Raw genomic sequence first — 21,694 nt, forward strand, 5'->3', positions numbered from 1 at the left:
TTAATAATTATGTAGAATTACCTGTTGTATGATTATGATGCTTTTTCATAAGACTTCTATTTGTTTTGTGATGTGTTTTGCTATGTTTTTTTAAACTGTTTTATTCATATAAAACTCCTGGCAGCACAGTTGGAATGTCATCCAAGACCAGTATATGTGATGAAAAAAATTGTACTATTGTGGCCACAATTATATCGCATTCTTGGAAGTCACACATCATCTCTGAAGTGAAAACGAACCAAATATACTGTATGACTAGATATGAGATTTGTATCACAAAAGTTCATTTTGTTTGTATCTATGGTGTCTTATTCAACCATTCATTACCTGTCCAGAGCACACACACAGGACACTGTGTGTACTTTTATTCAATCTTGTGCCTGTGGTGCACTTTGATAAAAGGTGGGAATGTGGAATTCAAATATTATGTCAAATAAGTTGATAAGACTGGGTGTTTTGGTGCAGTGGAGCAAATCAAACAAAAGATGGGAGCTTAGTACCTGTGGTATTTGGATTTACGGGGGAATAGGGTGGTCTCGTGAAGAGAAGTTTGGGTTCCTGGTAACCATTGAGATAAAGCCAAAATTTAGTTGTAAGTTCATTTACTGCAAGAAGAGTTTCATCGCATAATGTGCTGTGCACCACTTTGGTGTAATTATTTTAAAGCATGCACATCATCAGATAGAGCAAAATAGAACCTTTATAGTGATACCTCACTTGTAACACATTGAGGAAAATTCTTGTAAGTTACAATCTATATGATTACAAATGTTTCCTATTTTCTCCTTATTTTTTATTTTTTTATTTTTTACCAGCCTTAGTCGCAAATATCTAAATGTAACCAGAATGGAGTTAGCTCATATTGTGCTTAAACTCTAGCTGATACCAGTATAGCTAACAGGGTTTTTATTCTTTTTCTTTTTCTTTTTTTTTGACCAGTGGAAATGGGAGGAATTTAGTTTGAAATAGTAACAACCAAAGTAGGGTAGGTAAATACATATGCAGTCTTTGTATATATAATGGTTAAGAATATGGTTCAGTTACTACTGACCCTAAGAAAGTTGTAAGGAGTGGATATGGAGCTTAATCCAGTTCCCAGAGACGGGGGGGGGGGGGGGGGGGGGGGGGGGGGGGGGGGGGGAAGGGAGAGATAACTTAAATTGTGCCCAAGCAGCCCCTGTTACTGCTACACAATTGTGTAGAATAAGACCCTTACATTAAAGCAAAGGGGTATTAAGATCTCTTTACCATTCACTTCAAAGGTGCAAAGCTGTATCAGTCAAAAATGTGTGTACAATACAAAATACTGTGTAGGGCGTTTGTATTATAACACAAGTATTGTGTTCAGAGGGCCTCTCCGCTGTTGTACTCTTTATCCTTTTGGAGGCCTAGGAAGAGGCTTGATTTGAGAGAGAGAAAAAAACAGTGGTCAGCATCATATTAGCCTATCCACAATAGGGCTTGGGGCTTTTGATGTGTCCTATACCATTCACTATTTTTCTGTTCTGTTGCACCCTGGTGACTGGTTAACTGCACAGATTTGTTAAAGAGATAGAGGGAGAGAGAGAGGGACAAAGAAAAGAAAACAAAAAGGTCAAGGCATTTGAGAGTTGGGGTAAGGTTAAGATCAAAAGCTGATCCATGTTGTGGACAGCTTAGCCTATTCTGTACATTGTAAATCCCGTCTTTAACAAATTTTGTGCAGGCTGTGTTGCTTTAGAAATGCTAATTTCACACCTGTACATACATGGAAGGAAGACATCCCGATCCTATCAAACTATACAGAGTCTTTTGCCACAAAATTTAGGAATGCCATTCTAACTTTTCAGTGGCCTGCGTTGAGTGAAATTCCTCTGAAAGACCTGGTAGCATGGGGTCAGCAGTGCATGGGAAGTCTAGCCCAGCTCAGATATATTTGAGAATCCCCATAATGAATTGTATAGGCCTACAGCTTTATCAGTGATCTCTATGTAAGTAGGTCCTACACACACAACCAAAAATTCTTGACTGGAGTCTAACTGTACCCTCAGAGATGCACATATTCGCTGATGACAAAAACCTTGTGCTATTTATGGTTTTCGAATGTACCCCAGTTGGCAGCAAATGAGGATCAATTCAGTCAGACCACTGGTGTTTCCTCATGCTCTACTGGGTCAGATGGTTGGTTATGTTCATATTTCCCAAACATCCAGGAGCTTTCAGGAGAACAAAATCTCAGAGGTGTCCTCAAAAAAATTTGCCCTGAATTAAGAAAGTTAGGCAATTATCCTAAAGTTCATTTGATGTAAGTTCTGGTTCATCCAAGTAGCATTCAATTAAAGGCACAAAATTAAATCACTGCATCAGGACTTTTCAGTTCTGAGAACGGTGCGTCTGTGCCGTTCAATGACGTTTTCTCACCACCAAATCAGACGAGCTAATGAAGCGTCCAGGATCGGACGAGAAACTATTCTCTGAATCAGACAGTAAGTCCAGATGCAGTGATTTGATATTGTGCCTTAAAGGGATCGTATAGTTTTGGTTGAAACCTAATTTCAGATTTCTAACATTTTTTGGTGAGATATGGAGAAACCTCTTATGAGATATGAAAGAGCATGTAATTCTATGAGGAATTCAACATTTATTTGATGGAAATTGGTTTTGAAATGGTTGAGATATCCAAAAAAGGGCGATTCTGATAAAGTGTGGGACCCACACTTTATTACGATCGCTTTGTTTTACTTTGTTTTTGGATGTTTCGGTCATTCCAAACCCGATAAACTTTGAATTCCTCTTAAAATGGTTTGCTCTGTACTATATCATAAGTGTTTTCTCGGTATCTCGTAAAAAGTTAAAAGCCCAATTCTCATCTCCACCAATACTGTACCATCCCTTTAATTCTAAATTTCCAACTTTTTTCACCAAAGACTGACTAGAGTTGAAACCATGATATGCAAATTAGGAGAGCTGATTATGTCATTAGCTCTGTACCCTCTGTCTTTGATGTACGTAAATCCTCACTAAAATTTCCTGTTTTGGCATCAAATTGGTTGTATTCGTTCACGTCATCTTCTTGACTATAGTCTTTATGATGCACCAGCAGTGATCACATTTAAGAGGAAAGTGGCCAAATTTTCAAATCAATTACAGAGCAGCTTTTTTGAATGCGATTCTGTTTTTGTGGTATTGTTTCATGTTTAACATATATTGCATATATGAGAGGGAAGTACTTCAAGTGATGTGTCCTAGGTACAAAAATATAGATGTATAATGCAAAAGGAAAGTGTATTGCATTACAGTGTGCATTGCACGATATAGATTTGCTCAAGGACACTTAGCTCTGACACAGTCGATCAGTTTTTTTTGCAATTTGTCTCAGATCTTGATTAAAAAAATCATGCCACCAAAAAATGTGACGATTCACTAAATTTTATATTCTATATTCAATATAGAAAATGGATTAAATTGCAAAGGATTGACCTTCATCATTTCTACATACAATAATGTAGAACTAGGTACATTCAGAGGAGACAAAGATTTGTATGTAATCATGGTACCAAGCTTTCAAGTAAGATGTCACTAGCTTTGTTTGTTTGTTTTTTTTGAGAGTGTTTGATTATATAACAGTGGAAACAATTTTAAAAGAAGACACCATTACTAAACGAGAAAATGCCATTCATGGTATCATCTCAGTAAATCGGGTTAATCCACGTAATCAAGTATGTCGGAATGTGTATTTTTGTTTACATGTTTCTTTGTGTTTGGCCACAAAATAATGCTAGATAAAACACAATCAGGCTGTTCTCATCTAGTGAAATCACATGTATCAAAAAAGGTCATAGAAATGGTGTCAAAGTTTTTATTGTATTTTTTTCTCTATGTTTGAATAGATTTGCTGCTTAGTTTCGTACAGAAAGCTGTCTTGCAGAAAGAGGGGTATATAAAATGATGTAGATATAGAAATGAAGAAAGAGAGGGGAATGGAAAGAAGGAAAGAAATAGAAGAGGTATCTAATAAATAGGGCAAGGAAAGAGTTACAAAAGAATGTGGCTTGAAAATATAGTAAACAGTTGGGAAGTATATGAGCCAGCCATGCAAGTTGACTATGAGGCATATTCAGTGTCATTTATGATGAATGTATGCATTACAATTGAATTCTAATAATGAGTAATGCCTGCCAAAACGTAAATAAGAACTGCCTCCTTTATTATTATTATTATCATCAAATTACAAATCATGAAAAATATCAGTTAAGCATAGGATGCATACAGAGTATTTCATTCAATTTCAGTTGCTATCTGACATGTATATTTACAGACATGTATACATCAGCGCTACACACTGACACTGGTCCGACGGTCCAGACCGGTAAAAATCACTGTCGGATCAGTAACTTTTCCAGGGATGGACGTGTAAAAAATGCAAAAACTGGGCACCTACTGGTCCATCACACAGGTTGGACCAATAAAAAAGAAATGGGTTAGTGTGCAGCCCTGTATACATGTACACATACAATTTTGAGTCCATATATCAATGTATTTATTTGACTTGACAAGAATTAGAGAGATGAATTTTTTGAATTATTTGTTTGTACAACACCATCCCTGGGGGCATACAGTGTGACATTGTTAGCTTTTGGATGGTCCGTGCACAGTGCAAATATACCAGTCAAAAGTACCAAACCCCAAAAAAGGCTTTTCTCCAGGCAAATTGTGGCTGTCCACGACCCTGATAATTCAGCATTTCATTGTTGCATGGAATTGAAAAGTGGAACAGTATTTCAGCACACCCATATTTGCAAACTGTGCTGAGAATTGCTTAAATATTTCCTTGAGAATTATGTACCAGTCCCTTTTATTACAGGCATTTATGTTGCTGTTCTCACTCACCTTGTTTATACATCAAGCAAGCTTTTTATATTTTTTTGGTGTGTCGTATTCAGTGACAGGTGCTTTTTCCCCCTATAGCCATGTCCTTGGGATATTAATGGTATACCTATGAGTTGTTAAAGAATAGTTTTGATAAAGATATGCACTTGAAGTCGTGTATTAAAGATGAAAGCAAATGTGAGACAAAGAAAACTGTTCCTAACAGTGTGTCCTGTTGAGATAGGGAAAAAACAACGTAAGACTAATACAAGAAGTGTGTATACATATATTCCACTATTAGAGAGTACAGACAAAACTCCCTGTTAGCTCAGTTCAAATAGGAAATAAAATGTCATGGCAGTTGCATTTTGCTGATGCCACACACCTGCAGTTTGGGAATCAATTTGAGGCTCATATTTACACAGTAAATGTCAGTGGGTTAATCTGACATTTGAAACAGGAGTCTAGACAATGGAAGGGAAAACAGATTGACTACCATGAAATGTCTTGGAATTGTAGAGAATTGCCAAGAACTAAAAAAGCGCCTCCCGAGGAATCTGAAGTTGTAGTGGTAAGCTGTGCAAAGAACAAAGTCCACCCTGCTGGACATTTTTGTTCCTTTTTGCTTTTGCCTTTTTTTTTCAATTTTTTGTAAAATGTTTACTTGGAAAATAGAGGAGGCACGCAAGTATTTGCCATTCAATCTCCATATAAACATGGACTTCTGGGAACGTGACAAATTGGGAATGCGCAGTGTGTATGTTTGACACATAGTGTCTTATTGTATTAGTGAGCATAACATTGTTGATGTGCTCGTATCGTTCTGATTTAATTATAGACCAATTAGTATTGCTTGAAATAAAAACGTGTCAATTTGGGAATCTGTCATGTGGCAGCTTCACCAGAAAAAAATAGATACTGTAAGCAATGTTTGTCAAACTCTAGGGCCCGAATTCACGAAGGTGGTACAAATGAAACCATGGTTTAAACCATGGACAAAAACCATGGAGTGCCAAGTGTCGCATGGAATATTTTGTTACGAAATCAGTCATTTCGTTGATGAAATAATTATTTTGTAACGAAATGACAACATTTTGTAACTAAATGAACATTTCGTCCACCAAATGATAATTTCGTTAATGAATATATATACATCAAATCAAGGTGATAAACTTTTATGTCTCAAATTTCTGATTTCTGCATATTTGCAAGAATATTGTTGCAACTGATTGACAAATTGCCCTACATCGACGTAAATAAGCACTGAATTGACCAGTGTTTTAGTAGTAGCCATGATAAAAAATCATGGGCGTACATACTCGAGCAGCTGCTCGAGTATGTACGCCCATGATTTTTTATCATGGCTACTACTAAAACACTGATCAATTCAGTGCTTCTGCTCGAGTATGTACGCCCATGATTTTTTATCATGGCTACTACTAAAACACTGATCAATTCAGTGCTTATTTACGTCGATGTAGGGCAATTTGTCAATCAGTTGCAATGAAAACATCTCGACGGAAGAATTTCATGAATTTGAAGAATATTGTTGTTTTGTACTTTCAAAGTGTTGCACTGAACACACATCCTTGCCAGGATAACACAGAGATGTGGAAGAGTAATGGTCTTATGTAAAACAAAGTCAGACTGTGGTCAATACCATAGGAAGAGTGGAAGCTGTATGTGACCCACACTGACAGGGTTTGGGTCTTTTAACCCTTTGTCTGCCCAGGGACATTGTGTACAACACTATGGGGTTGTCTGTAGTTTGCAGGGGAAAAAATGCTACTGGAGGACACATAGTTATAGCCTTTTTCCAGGCTGAACTCAGTTAAAACTGGTTGTCAGACTAGGACAGGGAAACCTGCAGTGTGGGAATGAGAATAGACATTGTAGCACAACTGAACGTACTGTGATACTTCACACACGATATAACAGCAGTGCAGTCGCTATTTCTTTGGGATTTATGAATGTGTATGAACTTTTTATCTCAGAATTTTTGATGCAATCTCTTAAATCGTCGGCCTTATGCCAAAGGGACCTTAAAGAACTTCCCCTGTTATGCCAAAAGGGCACTAATAGTGTACAAAGTCTATAGCATTAAGGGCCTTTTGGTATAACAGTGGATGAGGTTTAAGGCCCTTTTGGCATAAGACCGACGAAATATAATATCTTACCTTTTCATGATTACATTACAGCATCGTGTCATGAATGTATTAATATTTTTTTCTCTTTCCCATTTTCTCTCATGCTCCCAAATGCCTGTTAAAAAAAAAATTACCCTGCTTTGCCATGCAGCATCATAGACTCCTTTCTTATTTATTACTATATCCTCCTTTTTGTTGTTTGCGTTCACTTTATTTTGACCCTTCACCACTTTTTCAGCCCCCGCTCATGATATTTGAGCAGTGTGTGCCATGACCTAGCACAATTCCTTCCTTAGTCTGTAGAAATCTTCCTTTTGCTCTTTTTTTATACTGTGTTTTTCTACCTCAAACTGCACATTTCTGGTACATTTTCTGTTACCTGCATTTACAGGGTATAGCACTTTTCAAATGTTTTAACATCTTAAGTAGATAGCAAGAGATTTTTTTGTTTTGTTTTTAAATTGCATGCGGATGTACATATTGTATTTGTAACAATGTTCTGTAAAGACCGGCGAGTAGCAAAAAGTGTGCTAGACTCTTCCTATAACAGTCATACAATGTAGTGTCTAAAATGATGCTGATAGGTTCAGTGATTGTGTTTGAATACACATCACAAATTGTAGCACCTTGCTACTAAATAAGGCTAACTTTAGACAATGTATGTCAGAACTAGCAATAAAGGTATTAGTGCAGGTATACCTGCAAGATCCCAAATCTTTCCTTCCTTTGCTTTTTGCTTCTAGATTTACCCACCACTGCCCAGTAGATGCAAAAAAAAAAACAACAACCCAAAACAACAAAATAAATACAAGCAGACCTCAGAAAGCTCGATCTTGTCATGAGTATTATTTTTTTTTTGTTTAAATGTGTGTTTTTTTCTGAGCTCCACACCCCCTTCGTGTTTCCTATCTTAAAGCAGCTGCCTTTAATCTAAACTTGATATTATTTGGCAGGTGAATCATGGATATCGAAGGTACAGTTAATTGTCAGTGTTGGATATCTCGATGTGAGCTTTTATGGCTGCTTTGTCAAAGTGATGATATTTGTTTTTTGACTTTTATTTTTCAAAGTCTGTCAACTTGTGAGATTGAAGCATTTATTCAGTGCAATTTTTGTGTGTGTGTCGTGGATATGTTGTATGGCTAATATTTGCATCACATTTTAATGATTTTGTTCGATGCCTGTATACAGTAATGTAGGTGTATGATGAAGACTTTGAATTGAACACAATGTATTTATTTCATTCCTCTTTTTTTAATTAGTATTATTTTAGGTAAAGTGAAAAAGGATAGGAGGTAATTTTGTTTTCAAGTAGGAGCTTACTGTACACACACACACACACACACACACACACGCATATAATGTTTAAATTTATTCATTTATTTATTCAAGAAGAAGACTTTATATAATCTGTATGTTTTTGTCAAACTTTTTTTGCAAATATGGTTCATTGCTCTGAATTTCTGTATCTGTTACTGTTACTCATCAATAGATATATTATCAATATGTGCTCTTAGCTTGTGTATGTGAATTTATGCTCATTACTTTTCCTGTCAAAGCTGCAAACAGAATGAATAGTGGCAATCAGGCAGTATGTCAAACTACATGTATGTGTGCAAATTTGCAGATGTATATTTGTGAATCTGTATTTGTGCTTACTTTTTCATGTTTGCCTATTAGTTAAAGATGTTCTTGTGTGATATGTAATGTGAAAGAGTTAATAAATTGTGTTTTTTTGTTGTTGAAATTTTGAATTTTAGGTTATGGAATAATTTCAGTGCTCTGTTAATGTATTTGACCATTTAAGTTTAATGGAGGGAAAATTCTTTCTATGTATAGTAATTGATGTTTTATTGGCTGTTTGAATCAAATGGGTAGATTTTGATGAATACTTTACCTTTGCTTCACAAATGGTTCATAGATGATTTCTTAATTGCTTAAATGTAGAAATAAAGTGATTCTATAAAATTAAGCATTCACATTTCATCATTCACTCTCAAGTATATCTTTATTTATTTATTTATTTATTTATTTATTTATTTATTCATTTATATATTTATTTACTTGTATTCATCATTTATGTGACTGATATTCACATGTTTTCATTCTTGGGTGTCATTTATCCATATCTTTTCTTTGCCTTTTTTTCCCCCTCCAATTTCATACATTCTTCATGGCATGCTTTTCATTGTGCAGGATAAGCACAAGGTAACATGGTTGTCATCTATCTTCTTGATTTTTTTTTCCGTCTTCCACTTTAATTGATGTCAGCACTTTTTTCCATGCTTTTTGAGTGGTATGTTTGTTCTGTGTCTTGATTATTATCATGTGGTGAGTTTGCTGTGGGAGTCTTGTGAAATAGTCATGTTTTGCCTTGTATTGCACCAAAATACTGACATAATATGCCATGTTGTGTTTATGTATTCCATACTTGTGATTTGTGAGAATTGTGAGGTCCATCTTCATGTTTATGTAATAATATGTTTCTGGTACGGCAATTTGTTCGGCTGTAATCAAATTTGCACATTAGATATAATATAAAATCAAAATTGGTGACAAAAAATTGATGTGCATTAAAACAGTGCAATAAATGCATAATGATACGAACGAAATTATGTTCTTTTTAAGTGTATCAAATTTGCCTCAATTCTTTACAAGAGTGATTCTAATTTGTCAAATATCTTATCAAAATCCTTGTTTCATACTTGTTAATGGTACCAATCCCTCATCTTTTTCACTGTAACGAACAGTATATGTTGGGAGAGGCATGCAATAGATTATTCATCCATTTCAAATTCAAACTACTCGAAACTTAAACTGATTTTAAATTTAAAATCTATTCATCTGTTTCAAATCTAAGCTACTCCCATTTTCCAAACTTACCCTATTTTAGATGTTAAAAAATAGTATTTAGTCATTCAAGAATCCTTAACTTTGAAACGGGACATTCTTCATTGCATATAAATGGTAAAATTCAGTGTCTGATTTGATCTTCACACAGCTTCAGAGCACATCCCATTAAAATCCAATTTTAATGCCAGTAAAAACTGACAAACTGCAAACAAACAAACAAACAGAGAAACGATTCATTAATTGTCATGTATGAGTTTTATACTTGCAACACATCATCAGGTTTTTAAATATTGAAACTATATTAAGGAGAGCAGTAAAAGCTAAATTATATAAAGTTTCTTATAGACATATTACTGCTTTAAAATGTGCCTAACTACTTATGAGAATAAAATCTTGAACTTGAGAACTTAATCTGGAAATGGGGAATTCACTTATCTAATTGGTATTATGAATAATTGCCAATGTTTACAAAGCTTTAAAAAAGGACAGTTATTTAAATGAGTTGGATGTGCAAGTCCTCATGATGAACTCTGTGTCCATGAAATTACAGGGGGCTCTTTTTATTGGTCGACAGCATATATGTCTGACATGAGGTGAATACTGGAATATGGAACGATGTTGCTGTGATATGTTCAACATAATATGTACATTTTTAGGTTTTACACAAGTCTTTCTCATTCATGATAGTGGTAGATTTTAGTGTCACAGCTCCCTTTTAAGTTTCAATCAGATTACAGTGGTACTCTGATTACACGTGTGAAATGCAATAAACATAGGATGCAACATGACTTATGGGAATTTTTGAGTGTAAATTACAAATTTTATTTTGTGGGAGATAATGATCATGTGTTCATACCTTTTCCTAAGCAAGTAAGTAAGATATGGAGGATGAAGGAAAAATTTCTCTTTACCATTGATTAGGTATGTGTACTGTTCATGTTTTTGGATTGCCGTGGCAACATCATTCTCTGTCAAACACATTCTCGCTTGCTATCGACACCTAACGAAATATGATTGATGGATGACGTGTTTGTTCTAATGCCCGAGTTGGGATGTGGAGAAGTTCAACACACATGCGGGTCCATCCAATAGCCTATCATAGGAATTAAAACGGGGCCCCTTTTTTTTCAGCAGATTGTTAGACCAACACAATAGCACACTCCAACCTGTTTAGTTTGAATAATGGTTCAGAAAATTTATTAATACCCATACTTCTATAAAGTAAGATCATGTCTATGTGTGGCTATAAGCATCAAGGTTGTGTGCAGACAGGTGTGTTTATTGCTTCATATCAAATTAATTCTTTCTTGATTAAGTATCACAACAGGACACCATTGACATTGTGTAAAATATATGTGTAGTCTAAACCAGTCATGAAAGATAATGTTGAGGAGAATGAGGCCCCAAGCAGATCATTGCCTTTTGGGGGAATTTTTTATTATTTGTCCCCTGGCACAGACTGACTCTTTTTTAATCTTAGATGTACACCAAATATTTGAAATTGCCTAAAATCTCATTTAAAAACTGCAGCTAATGTTTGGCACAACACAATTATGATGATATAATAATGTAATAAAATGTCAATGGTAGTGCAAACATACGATTCTCTCTGAATGAATACAAGTTAATAACAAATGCAAACAGAAAAACTGACCAGAAATGAATATTATTTATTAGTGGGATTCCATCGATCGAATCCCATTTTCTTTGAATACAAGTTTGATACATTTGGACTCGGAAGTTAACCCCTTTCATGCCACACTGTCATATCATTGATTAGTGCAAGTATTGCCCAACTTTGTTACCAGTGTGTCTGTTTGTTGAGGTGTCTGTCTGGTCTTCTGTCTTTCTGTCCATTGTACCTCCATTAAACATTCTGTAGGAACTGAGTTCATTTTGTAACTTTCTCTTTCTAGAAGTTGAAATTTGTTTCTATGTTGCATGCTGCTCATTGGTACATGTACTTGGTAAATGTGCACTACTTTTGTATGAATGTGAACATTACACACTGATTTTATTTCACACCTTTTATAGTGTATCTACATGTGTACATTAATAAACTGTGTGACCATAAATGTCCTTGGATAAATAGACAGATTTTTGTTGATGTTTAACACAATTGCAGATCCCCCTGTGAACTGTTTGTACTGTAGATCATACTGCTCCCCCCCCCCCCCCACCTCGTAATGGAATATTTTTTGAGCCCTTTGTTGTTAATATGCTGTAAAAGTTTCAAAAATGCAAAGACTTATTTTCTTGATGTTTTGAATCTCTTCAAGCCAAGGAGAATTAGATCCATTTTATTTTCCCTGCATCAGAAGTATTTAGGTGTTTTTTTTTCCTCTTCATGCTTCAATACTTGTCCCTGAAGATATTTCTTTGTGATGAAAACTGTTCTATACTGTGGTTTCTTTTTGTTGCACATTTGGAATGATTGGTATGCAGTGTTAAATTTGTATTCATTTTAGTAAAAAAAAAAAAAAAAAAAAAAAAAAAAAAAAGGGGAAAAATGACAGACTTGGTTTCTGCTGCCAGCATTTAATAGTGTCTCATATTTGAATAAGAGTTCTACTCCATGGAAGAAACAGTTTAGGGTTTGGAATTATATGAAATACATCATATTGTTAGTTTGTCAATAGAGGAGTACCTTTGAATAATGGAAAATATAATGAACATGTATACACACTTCAGTGAACATGCATGGCGAGGGACTGTATATTACAAATGAACTAGAAAAGCACTGCTCTTAGAGCGCAGACCTCCGCCAAGCATGCAGCTCATTTCCACCACTGATCTTGTTCTTCCATAAAGATATCAGTGCTTTCCACCCACACGTACTTATAGCATTGTGTGCTGAAAGTCGCCAGATGGATCATGGATTTCCCAATATAGAAGCCTTTGTTATGTCATAAACCCTCAGCTGCACGGCGCGCTTCGCCCTAGCAGAAACTAGAGCATGCACTTTAGTGCGCGCATGCTAACCTCAAATACGCGCAGCCTGAACTCCCAAGTTCATTGACCCTACCTGCCAAAATATCAAAAATCCTTCATAAATTCCCCAAAAATTATCGGATCACTACCAAAATTTAATCATCGGTTACTTGTATCATTCTAAACCTTTCCAGCAAGTTTCATCCAAATCCGTTTACTACTTTCTGAGTTATTTTGCACACGGACAAACTAACTAACTAACTAACTAACTAACGAACAAACAAACAAACAAACAGACCAACGGTAATGAAAACATAACCTCCTCCCTTGGCGGAGGTAATAAAGGTTGACTTTCATGTATGCGTAGAACCATGCAAAGTACTTGATGACAGTTGCTCTTATATGCTGCAAAGCAGGGATGCGTAGTCAGAAACTAGTCTGTCTATAATCCCAAGGTATAATCAATTCATAGAAAAGCATTCTCAAACTCATCATGTCCCTAACCAGTTCTAGTAGAGGAAAGAGGGAAATGCCATGATTTTTATAGATTTTTTATTAGATTTTTATAGGAGAATGTTATTCTAACATGGCTCCTACAATCTACATCAGCCCATATACTGTTGTTTGAATTGGCAAGTTTTAGGATAGTTTCAAATCAATGAATTGCCCAGAAATCATTTAACTCAAAACAGTTATTCTGACTATTATGTTCTTGTTGTCAAAATCTTACTTATGTGTGTTTCTTATTTTATCATTTATGTGAAAAACTGAGAAAACACATACATACATACACACACTTTTTTTTTACTATACACTCACACATACATACACACACACACACACACACATTAATAAATAAAACCCCAAGCTTTGCATTTTTATTGAGGATAATTTTTTGTTCTCAGACCAATATTTAGGAATAAAGGATGGCATATCATTTGCCAACTAGGGATCTGGAATTTCTGTTGCAAGGATTTCTGCATTTAGCAGAAATGTGCTGTATCATTCATGTGAATATATAAAAAAAAAAAAAACACCACACACACACAAATAAATACCCCCAGGCTTTGGATTTTTTGAGGGTCATTTTTTTTTTTGTTTTTTTTGTTGTTGTACTGAGGCCAATATTTAGAAATAAACAGATTCATGTCATTAACTGAAACTTCTGTTGCTATAGATTTCTGCATTGAGTAGAAATGTGTTCAGTGTTGCATTGAATGATAACATCTGGATAGTTTTCTGTGGTGATTCTGTATTCATTGTCTTGGTGCGAGTCCAGCAGGATTTTGCTGATGTTTTTGTTGCAAAAAAAAAAAATAATAAACTCCTTCTTAGAAATTGAGCTAACAGAAAGGGGGAAATTTGGAGAGTTTTTAGATCTGTCTAAATATGATAAATGCAAACTGTACAGCATGATGGATGCACAAAGATACCAACTGACAGTGGATCATTTTGCGTATTAGCCCATTGATTCTTTTTGACATCTGCCTCTGATATATCATGGTAACAAAGAACTGGCAGGACAAAATGTATTCTCGTGTGGAAGTGCGCCCTTTCGCTTTAGATAGCAGAGTAATGAGAAAAACGTCACATGAAATTTTTCATCTTTTTTTTTTTTTTTTTTACATGGAAGCATCACATGATGCAAGAATAATCTTAATACTTGGAGACTGCTTCTCCGCTTGACCTTATTTGCTCAAGGCTAGACCAGGTTGTAATGACCCAGCTAGGCTGGATCTGCCGGTATCCGATGACAGCAATTACTCACACGTGATTACCTGCACCTGTTCTCCGTGAAGTATCCATTTCACTTATCGTCCCACGAGAATAACAAGCTCCGATGAGATGACACGGTATCATAAAAGCGGAGACATCTCATAAAAGCTCTGCCATGGTAATCTTAGTTTGTACATTATTATGAAAAATATAGAGTTTTATTGTTATTGGAACAAAACAATTATTTTGTATCTGTCCATGCTTACGTCGAACCAAATGCAAGTTCAAACTTATTTCAGATTTGATAAGAAAATTAATGATGCATGCAATATGGTTTTAATGATTATATGAAGAAGAGCATATCCATGGTAATGAGCAGATGTTAATTCAGTCTGTACATTTGACACCACCATCAAGTTACTGACGCATGCGTAAGCAAATCTGATACACCTAGGCGGATCCCAATTACAAGTATTGTTTGGTATTCCCTTAGTTAATAGTAACAAACTGTGCAAGCACAAAAGATTCTCAGTGACCTCCCTCCCTACCCTACCCCACCCTATCTGACCTCCACCCTTTCCCCATCCCATCTCACCCTACATGTAAGCCAACCTCACCTTACCCTAGCCCATCCCATGTCTACCGCTGCCAAAGCTAAGGATATTTTACATACTTTTCAATAATTTATTAGAGTCATGACAATGAAAGTGTAAGCAATATCAGGAAGTCATGTAATAAATTTTATAGATTTGGATTTAATCCTTTTCCAGCTGTGTAAATGCAACATATTTACTGATTATGTGTATTACAAATGAAAGATGTTGTAGTTGCCTTTGATATAAGATTTTCTTTCCCATCATGTTTTTTTTATTGTTACTGCACAACAAAATGGTACAAGCAGTTTTGAATTACCACCCCCCCCCCCAAAAAAAAAAAAAAGATAAATAAAGAGAGTTTACATTAAAACTGAAGAAATGCTGCTTTCTTTTTTCCCAGTGAAAGCCCTTGTCTAGCCTGAAATAATGATGTCAATTTATCTTCATGCATGGCTGAACAGTCATAAGCATTGCCTTGGAATGATGTCTGTCCATCTGAGTGCAGCCCTTATGTAAAAGAGTATTGCATTTATTTAAAATGTTCACGATTTAAACACATCTTTCAATGCACTGGACTGTGCTTATGTTGTGATCTGCCAAAGTGATGCCCTAATATACCAATCTGGCCTGGTATTCCTCTATCTCAACCTGCATCAGAGAGCAAATGTTTGTCCTACAAGCACCTCCTTGTCGGAATCAATGTTTACCCTTAATCAGCCGTGACGGGGGAAATGTTTCACATCAAGTTTGTTTGAGATATACGAAGAGGAAGGGGTGATATACATTATTCTGAAGGTTCGCTAATTAATGCAAAAATTGAATTAGATTTTTTATAACGAAGATTCCTCATTTTGTAACACACTATTTAGATGTGTGTTTAAAAAAAAAAAAATCTGTAAATGAAATAGGGTGCATTAATCCAAACGTTTGTGGCATTTCTCTAAAAAAAGGTTGACTATTCCTAAGATGAGGTAAGATTCATTGTCCTGAAGGTTTGTTGTTTTGAAAGACACAAATTCCATATACAATGTACCTATATGCTTGTTAACCCAAAAATGAAATTGAGTTCTTTGATCTAAATATTTGTGGTGTTATTCGAGGGTTTGATAGTCCAAAATTGAAATGAGATTCATTATTCCAAAGATTTGTTGGTCTGAGAATGAAATAAAATTCATTATTTCAAAGGTTAATTTATCCGAATATAATATGTTTGCTCTTCTGAAGGTTCATTTATCTGAAAAGGATGAAAGGTTCATTGTTCCGAAGGTCTGTTAATCTAAAAAATGAAAAAAAAAAAAAAAAGGTGTGCAGTACTGAACCTTCAGAATTGCAAACCATGTTTTATTTTGGGAATAACAAACCCTGTGTAAAACAAATCTTGCGAATAACGAACTGTAACCAAAGGAAGAGAGGGTTGAGCATTCTGAGTTCAAAGGACTTTCTGCGGACATAGATACATTGTATGCTAGTTTAAGTGTAGAGATAGTTTGACTTATCTTCTTCACATATTTACGCACAAGCAAGGTAGTAACAGTCATTTATTTATGCATTCATTCATTTCTTTCTCTCTTTATTAATTTGTTAGTTAATTAATTAATTTCTTCATTCATTTATTTATTTATTTATTTGTTAAGTAATTAATTTGTTCATTTATTTCTTTATTTATTAATTTGTTAGTTGATTAATTTGTTCATTCATTTGTCCATAGATGAATTCATTGTATCATGTCATCTCATTTTTGCTTTCAGTTTAAAGACAGCAGTCATCTTGCAAATCACATTGAGAAATTTGAGAAGGCTCATCATGATTCAAAAAGAATATATATATAAAAGCACACATGATTACGAGTTGATAAAAAATCTTCTACATCATGTAATAACTGCACATTATTAACATGATTGCTATGAAGCCAAATATGTCAAAAGATAATACTGCGTGACATTCATGTCAAATACAAAAAGAAATGCTAGGGAATCTTTGCAAAGTCAAGAATTTTTTTTTTTTTAGTTTTTTTTTTTTTTTTGTCCATTTACCATGAATGGACCATAGCAATTTGATATTTCATGTATGTTTTCTTTTACTCAACTTGGAAGTAAATTTCTTCACTGGTAAGCAGAAAACATCTAACGTCAAGAATTAATTCCAATTTGTAAGCATAACTATCATATTTGGGGAAAAGAAAGAATATTTGAAATACAGCTAATGATCTGATGGGTATATATACCTTGCCCTTCTGGATAAGAATAGAATTTGTAATGTCATCATCTTTGTGCATTCCAGTTCAGATGTGTCCCAGCAACCAGGTTTCAGTGGAATTTGCAGTGTTTGCTTCTTTTTCTTTTAAATTTACTTCTTAATGGTAGTTTAGTTGTCGTCCTAAAGCAAACTGTGAAGTTGGCAACACACACATGCAGTAGTTCCTTGTTGTATTTGTATCTGCTTGTCTTATCAGTGTTTATATTTGCCCTGATTTTCCCCTCAAAATCTCCGTCAAGATTTTAGTCGTCACATGATGTCGTTGGTACAAGTTTGGAACACACCATTCTCCTAACCCCACCCCCAACCACACTCACAATAGTGTTGCTGCTTGCTACTATCTGTTATAAAATGGCATGACTTCATATTTCTACTACATGTATGTATGCTGAGGCAGAGTGAGAAGGGAATTGTGCAGGATATGTATTCATTCAAAACTTCACTCTTTTTCCATTATGGGCCTTGAATCTCAAAGGTACTTGGCTGATACTTTGCTAGAAAAAAGAGATCATGACTCTTTTTTTTTCATGTGGTCATAAGGAAATGACTCATGCACATTATGCATCAAAATATGACCTTGTTTCGGAATGTGGATGCATTTTTTCCCCTCAGTCATTGATTTTTTTTTTTTTTCAGTGAGAAAATTAATGTGTCATATAAAACCTTTCATATGTCTTGTCTAGAAACCAAAATGTTTGATTTTTGTGTGGGTTTTTTTTTTTTGACAGATGACAGCAGTTGTAAGAGTTGCAGTTTTGATTATGTCTGAGAATGTTTCAATTTGACATGTACCCTATGAGATTCTCACATCCTATAACATTTAGATAGGGCTTGTCATATCTTTTATAGACAGAGTGTTAATTACTATTATTGCTTTTTTTCAGTGTATTTTTTCCAGAATGTAAGAATGAGGTATAATATACTTTTGCCCATATTATTGAGCTCCTTATGACTCTTAAATTTATGAATCTTTTTGAAATATGCTGGATTGTTTGAGTCAATATGTGGTGTGTACTAGTGAATTATCTCTCCCACCAAAATAAACAAACAAACAAACAAACAAATAAACAAAAATTACATCAATGTGTTGTGCCTGTAATCCTGTGGTGCTAGTAATGAATTGCTGTAGTTGAAAATGTGCTCTGAGTTTGTGTGTGTTTGTGTGTTGCTATCACAATACTGTGATTTTGTACATGCTTATGTAAAGCAGGGCAATGTAATGTTTTGTGTACAGTCTGTCTGCATGATCAGATGTACGTCACTTCATTTGCGTCACTCTTACCAGCAAAATTATGTGATTTACCACTTCTGCTTCAGCTGTAGAAATTGTGCCATAATTTATCATATCAAAAGCTCTTCTATTTTTCCATCGAAACTCAGAAGTATCTGCCATATGAATGCATGATCCGTCAATTCTGCAGATTTTTAATGTGTTTTTTTTTTTTACAATTTAAGCACTGAAATTTAAACCTATAATCATCATGACTGTAGCTACAAGTATCCAGAAATAGGCTTTCTCATAATCCGTCTCAGTTTCCAACCTGTATTTCATTTGACAGTGACAATTATGATATTATACAGACCAATATAATGTTTGATATAGCCCCTTGCTTGTATATTAGTATACATATTTTATTGTTTCTCTCAGAGTAACAAACTTTGCAGTGTCTAATATTGATTTAAGGTGTGACATTTTTGTGAATTTCCCAACCTATTGGACAGTTTTGGCAAGACTGGTCAGACCAACAGTAAACCAAGCAGTCCAAATAAATATCCATTCTTGCAGAATGTTGGCCTTGCAAAACAAATACTTTCATGAAGACCATATGAAGACAACAATTACATTTTTTTTTTCCAGAAAATGTAATGCAACAGAAAACAGTGTTTTGAATGAGATATGGCCTTTCTTGTGTATGTCTTTTTGAAAGAGTTTCCTCAAAGAAAATAAGCATCTTAAAAGAGAGAAAAAAAAATGAAAACAACTTCTGCCTTGGATCTTTTCAGGAAACTGAAGAATGAGCTCTACGAGCTCCGCAGGAAGTCGGCCATCAAGGTCGATGACGAGGACGCGGCTGCGGCGAGCAGCAATAAGGTCTGCGCCCGGTGCCGCGAGCCCCTGGGGGCGTTCATCAACTCCGGGGAGGTGTGCCCGAAATGCCAACAAAAGGTCTGCACTAACTGCAAGGTGGTTCTCCCCATGACCAAGAAATGGCTGTGTACCATCTGCAACAAACAACTGTGAGTTCATCCTGATCTTCTTTTTCCAAGAGTTCCAAGAGTTCCAAGAATTTTTGCAGCAAGTGTGCTTTATATTCCAATTCAATTCAATTCAATTCAATTCAAACTTTCATTTTCACTTTTTTTTTTTCGACAGAACGTTCAAAGAAATATGGGGAATTTGACATGCATGTTGTTGAAAATATGCACAACCAGCCAGAAGATAATAAGAAATAAGGGTATTTCCACAGTAAAAGGGTACATTTCAGGTATGTTGGGTTATTTTCTGTTTCCAGCGTGTATTACCCCCTCAATACAATACAATCTTTCAAACATTTTAATGAGAGATAGCCCAAATTGCTGAAATTACTGAAATGTACCCTTTCACTTTGGAAATGCCTGTAAGAAGAGTGTCATCCCCAAATAAGCTAAGAGCCAATTTTAAGCATACGTATTGAAGTATAGAGTGTATCATCAGATAGAGCAACACAAAACCTTTCCAGTGATACCATACTTGTGACATAAGGGCAATTCCATGAGATTGGTACCATGGGGTGAAAAAATAAATTGTTACGTTGAAACTTGCCACCTATTTTATTTTGTTCAGTATACGTCTGGGCATGTGGAACAGCCATTTTTTACACTAATATACCTCCAGAATGGCAGATATTACACTTTAAAGTCAAATTACATTTTCATTGAGAATTACATTGGAAATGTACTTGAATGTTTGAGTTGAATCCATAGAATATAAAAGAATGGTATGTAATTGATTTGTTGATTTTTATGATGTATTGGGTATCAGTTACTAGTTGTCAGTGAGGAAAAAATGATCCGTATCCCCATGAATTGGTAGAATGCATACTGCCAAACTGCTAAAACTAATGTAACATGAGTAACGAAAATACTCAAATAGTTTCATATCTTAATATTCCCTTGGATTTAAAAAGTGCCAATGGAAATTCTCTTCATACTGCCTCTACCAAACATGAAAAATGGTGAAAGAGTTGTGTACATGCAGTTGTATTATAATGAGAGAGGTTCAAAAATTGTAACGTGAGTAACAATGTAACGTGAGTAACAAGGGTGTAACGTGAGTAACGACAAAAAAATCACGAAATACAAATATATTTCTACACCAATGACAGCAAAATTTTTTTGTGTGACTTGAGTAAGCTGAGGGAGCATAAAGAGAGTATGGTCTTGTAAATAACCTTACATGACCTTGCTTGAATTGGTTGTTATCTAATAGGCTAAACACAATTGCTATCCAAAGAAAATCTTGATTGGCAAACTAAACAAACCAGATGTGGCTATTAACCGTGGAAATTATATATTTTTTTTTGATAAGTTCTAAGTCTTACATTATATCGTTTCAGATATCAGCTATGGATAACTTTAAATCCCTTCTAGAGCCAGCTTGATCTTTTTTTTAATGCTTAAGGTTGTAATTTGTACAATTTTGGGAATTGATTAGTGGAGCAATCATAGGACAAATGGGAATTAATGTTGCATCTCGATGCAATTTACAAATGAATTATTGTAAGCATAATAGATTAACAAAAATTTGTTATATCTGATGTAACTTTGAGCAAGAGTTGGCATTGTCTCTTTTTACAATGCCATTTTTTACATTTTTTTTTTGAGTGAGGGGGGGGGGGTAACAATAATCATTTTCTGGCAGCTGGTATATACACATACAGTTTTGTACATGTGTGTCTAACACATTTACAAGAATTGTCAGTGTTACAGCTTTTTATACATTATTCTCTGGGATTATCAACCCCAAATAATGACAATTGCTTAACTACAATAACTTACTCAAAGTTAGAATTCACCACTACCAGAAGATACAAGAATATTTTTGGGTTAAGAGGTAGATCAGTTAAGACTGTACATAGCAGGGCTGCCAAACTAGAGTGAGAATTTGGAGTGAAGTGTGAGTAAGCAAGCGACTAATCGAAGTGACAGTGGTGGGGAGGGGGTTGGGGATGGTGTGGAAGGGGGTTGTCTCCCCTCCCCCCTTTTCACTGGAGTGAACTTTATCAATTTTGCATTTTAACTGGTGGATTTGGCGCATACTCTAGTAAAGATTTCAACACATGCCATAGAGAAGATTTGCCTGCGAGG

At 35.1% G+C, this 21,694-nt stretch overlaps 1 protein-coding gene across 1 annotated transcript in view; it reads left to right on the forward strand.

Annotated features, from left to right (window-relative positions):
- LOC140242574 (uncharacterized) overlaps positions 1 to 21,694 on the forward strand; it is a 70,138-nt gene that overhangs the window by 19,654 nt on the left and 28,790 nt on the right. The window contains exon 3 of the mRNA XM_072322318.1: positions 19,352 to 19,585. Coding sequence (XP_072178419.1) covers positions 19,352 to 19,585 — 234 coding nt within the window. The remainder of the gene's footprint in view (positions 1 to 19,351; positions 19,586 to 21,694) is intronic.

Source organism: Diadema setosum, chromosome 19 (assembly GCF_964275005.1).
Source record: "Diadema setosum chromosome 19, eeDiaSeto1, whole genome shotgun sequence".
Taxonomy (NCBI): Eukaryota; Metazoa; Echinodermata; class Echinoidea; order Diadematoida; family Diadematidae; genus Diadema; species Diadema setosum.